Raw genomic sequence first — 16651 nt, 5'->3', positions numbered from 1 at the left:
TTCTGCTGAAGCTTTGCACTCACTTAACTGTCTTGGACCACTGACTACATGGTCTATAATACTAAATTAAGTAGATTAAAATATGAAATGGTTTCTTAACACAGAAGTTACTAAAAAAGTAACACTAAAAATCACTAAAGCACATTATGAAAAATTAAAGAGCTTTTACTGAAGCTTTTCTGTTGGATTTAGATTGCCATCCTCTTCACTCTCATTCTGAGAAACCAGGGAATCAGGAGGATAAGGAGCAGATGCCAGGCTATTTGATTCACCATTGACAACAGTTACTATGCCTACAGGACCAGAAGCAGCTGAAGTTATACTTCTTTGATCAACACTCCTTTGAGGAGAACCTGAAGCAGAAAAAACTACAGAAAAGAAACACCACTCATAAGAAAAACTTGCAAAAAGGAACGCGCTTAATCAAGTTATATTAAAATGTAATTACAGAAGTATTACCAACATACAAAACAACAGTTAATAACTTCTTTTCTTAGAAGCCCAAAAGCTTTTGTCTTAAGTTTCATGGCACGCAACGCCAATAGGCAGAGAGTAGTAAGTACTTTTTGTAAACAAGACTTCAGTCAGTTCCTTTTAACTTTATCGAATTTCAAAAGTGGAAGCTTTCATGCTGTGAATGTGCCCAAAGAGTTCTTTTAAGGGTTTATTAATGGCTGAATTCAACATGTTAAAAAGAAAAATCCTATCTCTTTTCCTGTGCTAAGCTCTTTTGTCTATATGCTGTAGAGCATAAATGTTTGCTTTTTCCAGCTACGTGAAGTCACATCCAAATATGTTTATATTATATGCACTGAGTACATGCAGAAAGATGGGGGTATAGTAACTATCAAATCACTCTGGTCTTCTCCAGGAGGACGCTTCAATTGCCTCATTTCTTAATGTTAACCGGAATATGCTACGATCACGCTCAGACGTTTCCAGCTATAGGATAAACTGCAGCAGTACAAATGTATTTCTAGAAAATAAAAAAGTGAAGCAGCAAGTAGGCCCACATCAAGACTTCAAGAAGAAGAAAAAGCAGTCTAAGGCACAGGCCAAAACTCTAGTCCATTCAGACAGTTAGATTCCTCTGGCATAGCCCATTATCAAAGTCCCTGTGACAAGGGCATGAGAAAAACTTTTGACAGTGGAGAAGGAAACCCTGTAATGCCATAGATCTACTAAGACCTGAATTGCCAAGTACACAAATACAGACGTACTGTGATAAAAATCAGAACATTCAAGTCCATATACTACACTCTACAGGTCAGATGTGTCACTGACAAGACTTGAAGAGTCTTCACATTCTCAGTCACCACATTCTCACAGTCAACTTTGATGATGCTTTAAAAACTAAAGTGCTATGAGCAAAACCATCATTACTTGTAGAGCTATCCATTAAGCCAGAAACTTACAAAGCATTAAGGAACATTTACAGAATATTGCCCCAGCACAGCTTTAACACCTGCATCTCATTAACCAGTTGCAAATTGAAGGACCGTATTACAAACATGCACATTAAAAAAAGTTGTATTCTTGAAAAGATGCAATTCAGCCCATATTTACTTACAGGAGTGGTTATTTAGATGTTGGTCACGAAGCGTATGAAGTTCTCCTAACAGTTTGTCCATTTTTTGCTTTTTACCTTGCAACATTCGCATTGTGTTAAAAAGCTGTGCCTTCTCATCTGATAGATGCTCAGACATTGAAGAGTTCCTACTTTGTGAAATCTCTCTGGTAAGTGAAAGACTTTCTGCTTGCCTTCTGTTGTCTGGCACAGATTGTGTCTAAAAAGAGTAACTTCATTTTATTCACAGTACTATGAAAAAACTCAAACTGTAAAAACAAAAAGCCCTCTTATAGGCCTGCTAGGCTCAACACCAGAACAAAGAACATTATAAAGGGAAAGCGATACCGAAGACATAATATATAATTATACCGCAATATAGAAACAACTACTCTGGAATTTTATGGAAAACTGAGACAGAAAGCACAGATCAATCTGCTAATAACTCTTAAGAACACAAAGATACTGAGCTTTCAAGTTTGGGGCAACCCCAATTACTCCACTAGCAAATGCACACAAATAAGCAAGACAAACACTTAACGGCACTGTTCAAAGTAAGAAAAATGGACATAGGCAAAACTTATACAGTGGAATCCAAGGACTGACCTGAGAATCATGAAGCTGGTTGTGAAAGCGCTGAATTAAGTCATTCAACTCTTCATTCAGTTCTGATGTAAGGCTTACTCCTGAAACACTACCTGTAGTCTCTGTTACAACTGGGCATGTGGAAGGAAGAACAAACATAAGTAGTTTTCCACAGCAATGAAATAAAGGCTATTTGATGAAAATGTCTGGATTAACAAGATCATCAATATACTGCATCTCTTAAAACACAGCAGTTATTTTTATGTCCCTCCCACTAACTTTACTCTTCAAAGATTCCTTCCATTACAGAAACACTTACAAACCAACTTGCAGCTCCTTTGTGAAGGACCATACAAAAGGACTTTATAAGTCTGTTCTGTGTTTTGCTAAAAAGTCAGAGCAAAATGAAAACCAACAAGATGTCCAGGGTTGATGAAAACATTTTGCTTGTTGGAAATAAAATGGTTATTACTTAAAACAGACAAACTAAGAACAGTGCATGTAATTTTACTTCTTTTAAATAATGAATTAAGAGGACACCAAGCTTTCATCTTAGTCTAAGTTATAAACTTTACAGCTGCAGTCTTCAGGGTTTGTCCTTCAAAAAACTTTGAGAGGAACACATTAGAAAGAAAGCTTTCCTCCCCTACCTGAAAGCTCAGATTCAAACAATACTAAGATAGGGAACTGGCAGTTGAGTAATCTGAACCAGCAACTTCATAAGAAAAGTCAAGCGTAAGTATTCCTTATTTTCCCCATAGATCATGCACAATAGTTTTACTGTTTTCAATTTTTAAAACATTTATCTTGCCTTAGGTTGAATTTGCATGTTTTGAATGAACTCTACAGTTTTGGCACATACCACATCTTTTAAGTCAGTCAACACATACAGCAGTAAGAAACTGTTATTAAGAGTGACATAAGTGGAAATGTGAAATAAATAAAAACACCACCAAAGAATTAAAACAAAGAAAGTTCTAATTTATCATAAGTAATCCTATTTTATACCCACTTCATCTACCCATTCCTCATCAAGATAAGAGTTCTGTGTATTTGAGGAGAGAAAGCAGATTCCATCACAGGTCGACTGCTGCAGAGCAGACAGGAGAAAAACAACTGCTGAAAACCATTTCAAACCACCTTTCCAAGGCACTTGCTTCTCTTGCTCCTGTGGTAGCTTTCTAAAAGCTCTCTACCACCTACCAACTTCTCTGCTTCTCTTCCTACACTAAAATCTAGTGTTTTCTTAACTAGTTCCACCTTCTTTCCCATAGTCTATCAAATCAAGGACAGGACAAAAAGCAGAAAGAGAGGCTCATGAGAGCAAGGAACCTTAAGGAGAGACTTTCTGTAAAATGTAGAAGCCTATACTTACTAAAAATTAACCTATTTTAAATACAATAACTGTAATAAGAACTGCTATCCCATATACCCTCTAATCAAGCCTAATGGCAACTCTTTATGGGGAAGAGTCATGGAACAGTAACACAGTCTGAATCCAAACTTGATCAGTGCAAAAATGTCATTCCCTACAACTGTACACATAACTGTACCAAATTTCCAAAGAAAACTGAGCAGGATTTAGGGAGGGGTGGGGGGCAAGAAGAGTTTCCAACAAACAAAAGATAATTCACATGTCAACAGTACACAAATCAAGGACAACTGTTCTCCCTTTTAAGACTGAATTCTTGAGAAAACAACTCTGCTGACAACATTTAAGCAGGTATCAGTCTCCTCTGACACAAAGATAATTTATGAAAAGTTGGGAATATATGAAAACAAATTAGAAGCGTGCTTTTAAACTGAAGATTATAACATAATGGTGGTGCTCTATTATCAGACCCATGCCTCCAATTTACATGTCATAGAATTTCAGAATTCTAGTTCCAATATTTACGTATTTAACTGCTTTAGCAACTTCCTCCTTTCTTTTGTTAGATAAACCATTAGTCTACCAATGGCTACTGAACTACTAAGCAACCAGCCACCAAAAAAAAAAAAAAAACCCGAATGAAAAAGCAAACAAAAGCCTCAAACCAGCAACTGCCTATAGCCAGAAGGATGCAATAAGGGAGAGAACACACTGTATCCCCTGCTCAGATTCTTTCCTTCAAAGTCCTGGTATAACGATGGAGATGACAGGCAAACTCCTCATCTGAAGTGGAAGACCAATCCTTGGCAGAAAACCCTACACTTTCAGGATTTTACAAGTAAACCACAGAAATCAGCTGTGTGATTTTTAACTGACACATCAGTTTACAATGTTACACTGTCAACGCTTTACAGAAATGGAAGCCTTGCGGTAAGATTTTTAAAGAGCGTGTTATAAAAAAAAAGACTTTTTCATGTGTACTCCACAATTCCCCTTTTAATCAGTCAATCAACATGCTAACATGCTATCAAAGACACTGTCATTCCACATACCAGAATCATCCATGACAGCAATTGCTTGCTCTGCTTTATGCCGCAAAGCAAGAAGAGCTGCCTGTCTTCCTTGAAGAGCTTTCAATTGCTCCTGCTGTTGTAGCATCCTTTTCAATAAATCATGCTGCTTCTTTAAATTCTCCAACTCCTCTTCAGCTTCCTGTTGAGGATCTCTGGCCTGCAAGATACGGAAGAACTTTACCATAATCATGACAACTTATTTGTTGAGTACTAGCAACAGAAGTGACTAAACAAGCAGGACTTGAATAGAATCTAACAGCCTGGTTAGTGTAAAATGGTGAAAATGTAACTCCTTTACATTTTCAGTAGTCCTCTTCAGTCTGAAAAAAACATCCAACAGGGAGAAAACTGTACCATCAAGGCATGCTTACCACTCCTGGGGGTTAAGTTTGCTTTACAAATCCAGTTGGCTGCCCTAATGTATCCCAAAGACCAACCCAGGAATCCCTGTCTTTTGAATCATAAAAGAGGGCAAGACTGGCAAAGTAAGCAAGATAAGGCACAGTATCACGGAGCTACATATAATAAAAGATCCAGACTGATTTACTGGCCTAAAATCTCCAAATTTTCAGCAGAATGTTTTGGGCAGTTACTCTCCTCTAATTTTGTATGCTACTTTTATGCCATAGATATTAGAATACACCAGATTTAGGTAAACCAACTTCAAAACAAACACATGCACAGAATCTCCTCTATACTGTTATTTTCAAACACATAGAAATAGATCTGAGGGAATGAAAGCATGTTGAGCAGTTAAGATATGTTAGAACTAAGTTATTTTCCTCATCCTAACCTAATGAAAAGCTGGAGACTTGCCTCAAAACTTTTATTCAAGGGTTGTCTGCAAATTAAGTATTTTAATAAGACATCTACAGTTAAGACCCGCATCCTGTTTGAATTTGGATTATTGCACTATGCAGATGAAACTGTGGAAAATTTTGCCTCCTTTTTCTTAGGAGTTGACAAGTACTTAAAAAGAACATTACTAACTTAAAAGCATCATCTTCTCCACATAGGGCTAAGATCCTGAAGTATAAGATTCTCTCAGTGCAAAAATACTGCACCAAACGTCAGAATAGAAGTAGGCATCTTTATATAACTAGTTCTTGGGTACCAGGGAATGCTCAACTTTCCAGTAGAGAAAGGAGCACCCACCCAGAAACCTAAACCTTTCAAAGTGTCACCAAAACATGCACTGCAGCTGGCACTGATGATCCTTGTTATTTTGTCTTTATATATAAAGAGCAGAGTAGAGGCAAAACAGAGTACACTATAAAATCAACACAGGAAGGAACGAGGGGAAGAAAGGGAAAAAGAAGATGTGTCTCACTCTACCCACCTATTAAATAATCCAAGCTTTATACAGAGTACGAGATTTGCTTGAGTTCATTAAAATTACATAATTACATAGCAAATTTTTCAAGCCTAGTTCTGCATTTAGACTAGTAAGTCTGATGAAACATTTAAGCCTTTTGTGGTTTGTTTTGGTTTGTTTGGTGTTTGGGGTTTTTTTTGGCAGGGAGGTCGTGTAAATGGGGATCAGACTTTTTTTTTTGCTCCCTAAATCAGAGTAAGGGACAAAGCCATAGAAAAGCTGGTAACAGATACCAAAGTTCTAGACTCCAAGCCCTTTAGTCTTCCTCCTTCCAACCACGTATTTATATAAAACAGCTATAAAATAAAATATTTGTGGAACAAGTTAAGGCTACTATTCTTTAATTTATTTTCTCTATATGGTATTAGCTTAAATTTGCATTGGCAGACTATTAGCATAAACATGCCAAGTATCTGGAAGTCACATTTACAATGTTTTCCCAGAGATAACAGCAAAATTGGAAGGATCATCTATACGAAATCGGAACACCTGCTGTACCAAATTACTTTCTCTGTCAATGTTGACACTTCAGAAGAGAAAGTTGTCAAACATCTCTAAAAAAACCCAAACTCCTCCAGGCAGACAATTCATTCTATGAAAAGACAGTTGTATACAGACAAGCAAGTCAAATGGGAACATTCACTGTAACAAATATATTTGAAGCAGTTAAAAAAGGGGGTGGGGGAGTGGGGGTGGGTGTACGCATGAAGATTGGCACGTACAAGTCCTATTTGAGGCTAAAATGGAATTTTGAACTGTACCTTTGAAGGCAATCCACGTATCCATAATACCATGTAGGGTATTAAGCCTACAAAACCAGTCTTTCCTGTCATATAGAGCAGCTCTGTCACCTTTCCCTTTAGGACTTGCTGTAACATCAATGTCTGTAACCTGTTCCTGTGAAGCTGAATTCCCTAGTCTGTCCTCAGTGTGGGGACAAACACTCAAACTAGAAGATACCTTCTTTATTAGGCACATTAGATTTTCAAGATGTGCTCCAACTTAGCACACTCTTTCAAGTTACAAGCCTACCCACTCGTATCTTGTCAAATAATGAAGATTAATAGAAAATAAAATCTACTAAAGAGCAAAGACATCTTTAGTCACTCTTAGAATTTTCATAATAACACTGTATAGCAATCAACTGTATAAGACTACAAGTATTCATTCTACATGTAACATATATAAGCTGCAGGTAAAGAGAAATCAGATGCAAAATGAAAAGCCAAACAAAACTAAAATCCATTTTGCAAAGATGAAGAAAAATCCAAGTTTACATGTATACTTAAAAACTAAACTGTTTTTTCTGCATTTTTCGATACCCTTTTTTTAAAGTTAAAAGTACATCTTCCACATCTATGATTTTATTTCTTTATAGGGATAGAGTAAGTTCTTACAAAGCTAAAAATAATTACAAAAACATCTTAATGTCTTAACTGCAGTTTTACTTCCAAGCATGTAAATTCTCCTAATCTGTAGAACATTCAGTGTACTAACATGCCAAAAAAGTGCCAGTTCTCTAGTACTCCTCCTCAGTACAGCAGTATTGGAAGATGGAAATCTTAGTTGTTACTAAAACACTTTTGCATCTACTACAAGAATTGCTTACCACGTTAGCGTAAAAGCTTTAATAAATAGAAAGGATGACTGTCTGTGTATCTCAGAACTAAACTCAGAGCACATTTTCTAAAAGGTGTTCATCTCTCCAAAAAAAAAGGAGAGAAACTTTTATGTTAGGTCAATACTTCTGTGATATCGCTACAAAGGTGCTTGGGCACTGACCCACTAATAATTCATTTCTAACCCTCTCCCCACTAAACACCAGCAAGTATTACCCACAAGCAGAAATGAACTTACAGATGAAAAACTGTATAAAAAACCCTATACCTTCCTACGTAAGTCCTGTGCATGCTCTTCCAAAGTAAACATTTAACCCTTCATTCTACTTTGAAGAAGGATTTTTAAAAACCTAATCAAGATACATTGTTGTTCTGACAGAATCATTCTTTTTTTTCCCCAAAATAATAATAATAAAAAAATCCACACATGCATGAACACCTCCTGAACAGAGTGTCTGGGGATTTACTATTTTCAAATTGAACTGCAAATTATGACACTATCATAACAAACAAAACAACAAAACAAAGTCTTCATTTCTAGCACCTTAATTACTAAAAGGCAGCTTACCGTGGTATCTGAAGCCTCAGACTGCACATCAACGTTTAGCGATGTGCTCTCACCTACAGAACCAGATCCCACAGCTGAATCTATAGTCCGAACATCATCCTCCTCATTTTCTCTAGCCTGAAATATTTCATTGGCATAAATCAAAAGCTATATACAAAGGGGGCATTAAAAATTAATTATGGAAGGTACTACATATCAAAACCAACACCCCCAGAAGCACCATCAAAACATCAATGGTCAACTCCTAAAAAAGAGCTTACAGTGCAGAAAAATATATTATGTTCTCAAACTTACAAGCATCTTTTGCAAAAATTTCAGATAGGATTTCTCCTGCTCTTTAAGGTGATCTATAAGGTGTGATAAACGCTCAACATTGGCCGATCTTTCATTTTTCTCTACAAGATCATCCCGCATGGAGCTGGCCTTAGCAATATAGCCACGAATTTGAACTAGTCTGCTCGCAATCTGTAAAGACACTAAAGTTACTGAATGCATCCAACTACAGCTTTAAGGTATTTAATGCACAAGACATGGTGACAGCAACAGCAAAGTAGTAATTAAATAGGTGACATACTAGTACTTTCAATCCTATAAGCACACTTCTGCAAGTGGTTAAAAGTAAACAGGTTTTATAAGGATAGATTTATACATGCATGAAGTTGCAAGGCTGAAGCACAGGGGTTCTTGTTGACGTAAGCTAAAACAGAGTTCAGCTCATTAACATATGAAAATACTAAACTCTGAGACTATTTTCTGGAACCGTACAAAAAAGAACCAACCTCTAAGATGAAAATTAATACTGCATCTGTTACCAATAAGCAAATTTCTGAAGAAAACTACATCATTAAGTTTGGTTTCACATTTTCCTCAAGTTGCCCTTTAGAACAGTGGGATATTCCAATAAAGACTTAACAGTTACACTTTTCAGAAATTTAGAAAGATGCACTGAAAAGTAACAAGGTAGTTACAACCTGAGTGTCAATATTCTGTAGACATCGCAAGCTCTGCAAATACCTGGCTGCTATCCATAGCTGGCTGTCCTCTTCCATCTTCTTGAACAGAGGCTTGACAATTTTGCAAGAAATCCTTGCTTAGAGCACCTCCAAACGACTCTTTACATTGCACTGGTATCCCTGTTTCCTTTTTTGGGGAACCTGAGGCAGGATCTTTGCTTTTGTTAGTGTTTATCTGCAGTGACAGGGAGTTGAATGGTTTTTTGTTTTCATTAAGTTGACGTTTGTTGTTAGCAGCTGTTGCCCTGCCTTGAGAATCACTTCCAATGCTTCTCTGTGAACAAACAAGAAAAAGAGCAATTGCTTTATTTTTTTCCTCCAATATATTCTCAACACTGATTAGTTTCACTGTTTGGATTACCAGTTCTGCAGTATTATTAGACTGCTTTTAAAGTTAGCTTACTAGTCACTGACTAGCCACAAGCTAGCTGAAGACCGTGCTGATGATTTTTGCCATATAGTTTTCAGAAAGCAAGCCCACACTCCCAGAACAGCTGAGAAGAAAAAGGGTTCTACTTTTCCTCAGAGCTTAGTTACTCATCCTTGCTGTGGCCTCAACCCTTACTATAATGAAAGGCATCCTACTTCTCCATGTACATTTGAGAGGCTAACAATAGTAAAAGAGCAACATATTCACTTGCAGAATATGATACCTCATAACTTCAGCTTTTCTTTAGAACCTTCCGACTAGCAACTTTTTGCCATAACATACATTTCAGGAAGAAGTTATGCCCAGTCTTGATAATCTAAGTCAAAGCAAGCAATCACATTTGCAAGACTCTTCACAACCCAAGCAAGTTAACAACAAACTTTGGTAAAGACTAACAAGCTTCTATTCTGAAATCATTAGCACAAATTTATGCCTTGTTACCAAAGAATTAATCCCTCATACTTTTCACTGTTTTAGGCAAGGGAAGGATGAATATGCCATATTCCCAAAGAATCAGTTATGGCAAATTGATGCCATACATTTCTCTACACTCTACTGAGGATCAGTCTGTATTGTTACTCTTCTGCTTAATCCACAAGGATAACAATGTTCAGAATCACAAACTGACACTTCAAGAACAGCCTTTCAAAATAAGGTAACAGATATCATCAAGTGGCAGAGAAGTATGATGAGTAAGAAATACCGATTTGAGGACACAGGAATTTGTTAATGATTGCGAAAAAAAGGGAAGACAGCTAGCATACTCTGAAGTACAGGAAAGCCATGATCCTGAACCTTCCATAATTTTCTCAAGTTCAAAACCTGAATTTTGATTTGGGTCCCGTGGTACCTATAAGGGTTGGGGTTTTTTTTTGTAATTGCTTGTGAAAGCTTGCTTTATTTGTCAATTCATTATAAGACAGTGAATAAATTTTGCAGTCACATTTATAGTGGGAGCTAGTATTCACACAAACCTGATCCAGATCACTGAAGTTTAATCTCTGTTTAAGTCTTTCTAGCTCAGCCTGCTCTGGAACAGACATCTGAGTCATGTATCGAGCATGAGGAAAACTATGAGGAGCTCTGGTTTTCCGTCGTCCCATTCCAGGTGAGGAGGATTCTGGAGATATATCATTCGTAAGCCTCGTTTCAGCTTCCCCACCAAGTTTTTTCTTGTTTTTTTCTGAAGATCTGTTTGCTTTCTTCTGTTGACTTCCCCAGTCCTTAACAGTAAGGAAATAAAAAATAGCTGTATTTCTTATCCACATATATAAAAGTAAATGTTACAATTCAGTGAGTCTACTTCCATTTCAGAAGTAAAAATAAAAAGCAGTATCAAACATGCACTAAGTTTCCTAGCGCAAACGTCACGTTACAAAATATTATTTTCTCTACTGCATAAATTAAAAATAGCGTATCAGGAAATCAGAAACCCATTTCATCCTACAGTGCATTAAATTAATTTCAAATGAAGTTAAAACGGTATTTTTCTTCTTTGCTGAAGGCACTTCAGCAGTTTAGAAGTTTTAAAATTAGTTTTCACTTTCATGACACCAACAACGCTTTCGTGTCTAGCTACTTTATTTACCCAAAACACTTTGCATAAATACATCTACATATTTTACCACCTCTAAATCACACTTGTTGCTTGCTTACATCTACCTCAATTATTTTACTGGTTTTGCAGATATTTACCTATAAAGCTGTACTGACAAGGCTTAGGGTTTTGCATTGTTACCAGCCTCTAACAGGATGTACCTGGTAATTTTAACGTACAACATAAAATGGTAACTGAAGATAAGATTAATTATACCGTGTTGTTTAGCCGGTCATCAAGGCTTTCATTGCTCCAGCAAGGCAAGTCCTGATCATTCATGCCTTCTTCAAAGGGACCACCTCCTGTCGCCATGACAAGCAACCAAGAAAACGAATCTGAAATAAATAGTTGAAAGAAATATGCTGTATTAAAATCAGTTTATGTAGAAAACGTTAAAGATTCATAATCTGAGATGCCAACTACATAATCATTATAAAATCTAAACACACCGCGGTTTTAGGAAACTAAAAACCACCTTGCTAAAAATCTAACAGTGAGAAGAACACAGATACTGGCATGAAAAATTAAACAAGTAGTATTTTTGGGGTTTGGTTGGGTTGGGTTTTTCTCATCTCTGCTCTTAGAAAGTAAATAATTTTTTTTCTTCACTTTTTAGGCTCTCAATCTTCCTCACTTTAAAACACACTACACTGCTTGGAAAAACTGCTTTCTCATTGATAAAGCCTGCACTTTCAGGTGCAGGATGATGTCTATTCGAACAATAAGTGACTCTGGAGACCTAGTACGTCAATCTTTCACATTTATTTTGTTACTAAGATGTTGACAACAGACACTGAAGGGGATACTTGATACACGCAAGACAGACAGCAATAAAAGGATTTTTACTTTCTCTACTACAGTTATTTAAGCAGTAAATGCTGTGCCACTTCTATTATAGCTTCTAGCAAATCCAAACAAAATAATCTGAGTTTCCCAGAGCTTTGCTGCTCTCTGATAGTGCCATTCTGGTCAATATAAAGCAATCTATATGTTTACAAGTTTTCATTTTCACTTCTAGTTTTGACGTTGGTAATAAAAAAAGTTGCTAAAGCTGAAAGATTAGAAATAAAGTATTCCTTTATGACAGTAAAAGTAGATTAGGCTCCTTTAAAAGGTTAGGAATACATAACTGTATGTACTCTAAGGCTACAACAAAAACTGTGCAGCCTAAGTGCTGCTGGTACTGCACAAAGCTACAAATGTTTTCTTTGTAACAGCTATGAAGTTTGCTCCAGATCTAGAAGAGTCTTGCAGAGAACTACTTCTTCCAGCTAGTTTTAGCTGCTACATTAGGACACGATCCTAACTTTAACTGAAAAACAAATGAAAACGGTCCATTTATTTCTAGATATTTTACTGCAACCTATCTACTATTAATTTTCACACCAAGATTTCACACAGCGCAGATGAAACCACCTAAAACTCAAGATTAAGAAGTATCTAAGAAGTTGGGGTTTTCGTCATCAGTTCCAGAAAAAAAAATTAATCCTCAACTAAGTTTAAAAGCTGTACTAGTACACCTATGTCGCTAAGGCACAGTATTCAATCAAAATCACACAACACAGCCCTCTCAGTAGATGCACTTGCACAAAGCAGTATTTTTATGCAAACAGAGCCTATTACTATAGCATTAAGGAAATGGGATCTACTAGGTATGCTCATTATACCACAACCATATCTCCACTCAGCAGTGAACCAACCTAAGCCACGCTAACACACTTAGGAGTAATTCAGCTTCTACATCTTGCAATCAGAATCATAACACAGATGTAATTAAGTGCTTTCTACTTTGGGAACTGGCAGATCTGTGCCCTACTGTCCTTGCACAGTCATACATACTCCCTTCTTCATCCCAAGTGTCCATGAGGCCAAGCAATCAGAGGGTACCATCTATAAACCAGCTAGCCAACAAACAAAACCAAAATAAAATAAAAAAAACAAACTGCAGATGAGTTCTCAACTGAATAAGCTCCCTGATCTGGCTAACATTATTACTATATAAGAACTATCTGTAGGCTCAAGGAAGGCAAATAAAAGCAATGCCATCAGGAAAAGCAAACCCCAGACTGATCAGCTGTAAACCTACACCTTCTGTGCAACTTTCCCTGTCAGATTTATTTAGAAAATAATTTAGAAAAAAATTTATTTAGAAAAAATTTAGCAAATAAGAACAAAATGCCCTTTCATATTTTGTTTTCATGTAGAAGCACAAGCATCCTATGAAAAGTTCACAGGGAAGCTCTCCTGCCAACTCAAGGTAAAATTGACAAGCATTCAAAACAAATGCATAATTATTAGTTTAGCTTATTTTAGAAAACAGCTATGTTTTGTAAGAATTTTCTTCACCTACAGATAAACTGCTCAGTTTTGTAGATGTGCAAGACCCAGCATTTCAACTGGCACTCTATCATGACCTATGCTACTAAGCATAATGCGTTCATCTTGACAAGATTAGGGGCCACCTGAGTTTACAGTCCATTTCAGTAATCTGTTTCTTCATGTCATGTTATATAAATTCTATTAAACTGTAGCAAAGGAACTTTTTCCCTACCTTCCACAAGAAGTGGCAATATTCATTTTTAGACAATACAAACAACTATTCACATTTCATTTAAAGCTTTCACAACAGCTATCTTCAAGTATCTCTGCTCTAAGAGCCTCCAATTACTTCTGAAGTAAATACACTGCCACACATAGAATATGCCAAATAATATTCTCAAACAAGGCCATAAGCCAATGCACCCTAATAAATACAGCTCAAAAATAACAACATCCTGATTACTTCCAGCAAGCGGATTTTAAAGTGTTCTAACAGAACCATGCACATTCCGGAGAGCAAGTTTCTAAATATTCATATTACAGTCTTTGATATTTCCAAATGAATTATATTCAAGTGAGTTTAAGATCAGCTATGCTGATATTGTATCACTTCAACTCAGTTAAACACAGACGTTCAGCCAGCTTTTTTCTTAGAAATGAAACTCTCCCATATGAAGCTGTGGTTTTCTCCTCCACACACCTCACCAATTCTTTTTTCTTACTTTACATTTCAGCAGCTATTTTAGAAGAAACCATCTCAGAAGTTTTGGTATCCTCCCATCATGCTATTTCTGAATCCAGCAATCCATTACCAATATCAGTTTCCTGCACATTATAAAATCTGTATAAAAGCTCTATTGAAGCATATGCATACTGCCTTACAACATTTACTAGGGACTTGGGGGGAAAAAAAAACCCAAACCCAAACTCTTCCAAGTGTATTTTCTACAGAAATAATAAGATAACATGTAACATTATATCCAAAACAGGAAAGATTGTAGTAAAAACATATTTTGTACATGTAACAGCAATATGCAAATCGCTCACAAATATTACTATACTACAAAATATGCTGACAGAAGAAAAATGCATATTTTAAAAGGCCTTTTTTTCTACAGTGGAGTTGGTTTTGACTTTTTTTTTTCTTCCTATAGCATTCACGTGAACTGCAAAAGCTCTGAAGAGCACTTAATCCTACACATAGAAACTATTGGAAATTAAAAACTAAACCGGAAACAAGAAGTTGTAAAAAGCCATCGTAGAGCCATAAAGACTAAAACCGGCATCAAACAAGTTTAGCTTTTTAAAACATCTGCTCGCCACTGCTCATTATTTTTGCATTAACCCGTTGAACGCCTATGGAGTACCGCCAACCACACGGGAATCATCAAAAAGGCGCAGTCAAGAGAGCAAGCCCTCTCCTGTTGCACCGGACAGTCCTCACACGAGCGACGCACCAAGAGAACTGCAAACCCACGACCAGCTGGCGGAGCGGGGCCGGGCGCACGCCTCGGCCCTTCCCGGCGCCCCGCAGGCTGCCGTCCCGACTCGGTCTGGTCCACTTCCACGGCAAGGCGTCGAGCCCCCAGGCCCGGCGGGTCCCGCCGCGGCCGGGTCCGGCAGCCCGCGCGGCGCCCCGGCGCTGTGCCGGCGGAGGCAGGCGAGACCAGGGGGGCCCGCTGCTCCGCGGCGCCGAATCGCGGGGCGGCGCAGGGCGCGGCGCGTAGGCGGGCTCTGCTCAAAGCGCCTCAGGGCGAAGCGCGGCCGCCGCCCGGCCGGCGTCGCCTTGGAGAGCGAGTAACGCGCCCTTCCCGCGGCCGAGGGGAGCGACCCACCCAGCCCGTGGCACCGCGAGCCTCCCCTGGGCCTGCCGGTGCCGGCTCCCCCGGAGCCCTCCTCCGCGCCGCGCCGGACAGCGAGCCGAACCCCCTCTCCTCCCCGGCCAAGGCGCCCACCCACGCGGGCCCGCAGGAGCGCAAAGGCCTACCCCGCCAGCCCTGCCCCACCGGCCGCGGCCCGCGGCGCCAGCGAGGGCCGGGGGGCGACCCGCCGCGCCAGGGGGCGGAGGCAGCGGCTCACCCCGCGGCGACGGAGAGGTCACCAAGGCCCGGCTTCTCCTCCACCGCCGTTCACTACCGGCGGGGCCGCGCTACCCAACCGAGCGTTTCGCCTTCCAGCAGCAGCGAACAGCGGCCTCGCTTCGCTTAACGCCGCGGCACAGCGCTGGCGGAGGGACTCACAGCCCTGCCCCAACAGCGAGCGCAGCCATCTTGGCCGCCACTCGCCAAGGGTGCGAGAGGCGGGCCCCAGCGGACGGATACACACCGTTACCTAGTAACCCCGCCCAGCGGTGCCCTTCCCGCGCTTCCGGGCGCCGCCGGCGGAGGATGGCCGCGTGCCGCCGGGGGCGGCAGGAACTCCAAATCCCAGCGTGCACTGCGCGAGGGGCGGTTCGCACCGCCCCGGGCGGGGCGCAGCGCCTCCTGGGACCGGTAGTTTTCCAGCCGGGCACCGCCCCGCCCCCTGACAGGATTCGCGCCTGCCCACCGCGCCGAGCTCGGTTTGCTGCTAACCGAAGGTGCGGGAAGGATGATGAGCTCTGTAAATGGCTTCACCTGACTGGAAGCCTGCTAACGTCGCCTCAAAACACGGCGCGTGGGCGAGGGTCAGGTCCTGTCCTCATCTGGAGCAGCATCGAGTTGCAGAGTCTGTTTCTGTCTGCGCTGGGTCTCCTGTAAGAAATCACGGCTGAAAATTGCAGCGATGAAAAGGTGGAGATCATTGTAGTGGCCTACGGTTTTTTACGTTCTTTTCCTGCGATGCCATTATTCATTTTTTGCTGTTTGCTTTAGGGCTTGGAGTTTACTGATGTAAGTTCTTTATGTTTTCCTTTGGAAAAAAAAATACAGAAAAAAACAGAGGATTTGGCCTTTAAAAAAAAATAAATAGTTGTGGGTAATAGTTGTGCTGTTATGTTCTGACCACCCGCTTGTTACAGGCAGATAAACTTGGTATTTAGCAGAAGTTCTTGTTGTTAGTCCTCAAGGGGCTGGACTTGCATAATATACTCTGGATTTTCAGTTTCTGTTTTGGTAAAGCTGATACAGTTTATATTTCTTTCATTTGAGGGGAT

The 16651-nt window shown here is 39.5% G+C and overlaps 1 protein-coding gene across 25 annotated transcripts in view; it reads right to left on the bottom strand.

The window, feature by feature from the left end:
* Nucleotides 1–15797, bottom strand: part of PCM1 (pericentriolar material 1) — a 43515-nt gene extending 27718 nt beyond the window's left edge. For 8 of the 25 annotated variants that reach the window (XM_055714740.1, XM_055714774.1, XM_055714841.1 and 5 more), the window contains exons 1-11: nucleotides 15598–15795; nucleotides 11416–11534; nucleotides 10577–10825; nucleotides 9174–9446; nucleotides 8454–8624; nucleotides 8160–8276; nucleotides 6734–6877; nucleotides 4577–4754; nucleotides 2174–2283; nucleotides 1571–1787; nucleotides 170–368 (exon numbers count right to left, since the gene is read on the bottom strand). In XM_055714740.1, the coding sequence (XP_055570715.1) occupies nucleotides 170–368; nucleotides 1571–1787; nucleotides 2174–2283; nucleotides 4577–4754; nucleotides 6734–6877; nucleotides 8160–8276; nucleotides 8454–8624; nucleotides 9174–9446; nucleotides 10577–10825; nucleotides 11416–11511 (1754 nt within the window). In that variant the 5' untranslated portion in view covers nucleotides 11512–11534; nucleotides 15598–15795. Of the gene's footprint in view, nucleotides 1–169; nucleotides 369–1570; nucleotides 1788–2173; nucleotides 2284–4576; nucleotides 4755–6733; nucleotides 6878–8159; nucleotides 8277–8453; nucleotides 8625–9173; nucleotides 9447–10576; nucleotides 10826–11415; nucleotides 11535–14975; nucleotides 15118–15597 lie in introns of those variants that run through there. The other 17 variants (XM_055714786.1, XM_055714806.1, XM_055714761.1 and 14 more) reach the window with 11 other exon arrangements.
* Between the last annotated feature and the right edge of the window lie 854 nt (nucleotides 15798–16651).

This window comes from Falco cherrug, chromosome 1 (assembly GCF_023634085.1).
Source record: "Falco cherrug isolate bFalChe1 chromosome 1, bFalChe1.pri, whole genome shotgun sequence".
Classification (NCBI taxonomy): domain Eukaryota; kingdom Metazoa; phylum Chordata; class Aves; order Falconiformes; family Falconidae; genus Falco; species Falco cherrug.
This window is presented reverse-complemented; position numbering and strand designations above follow the sequence as displayed.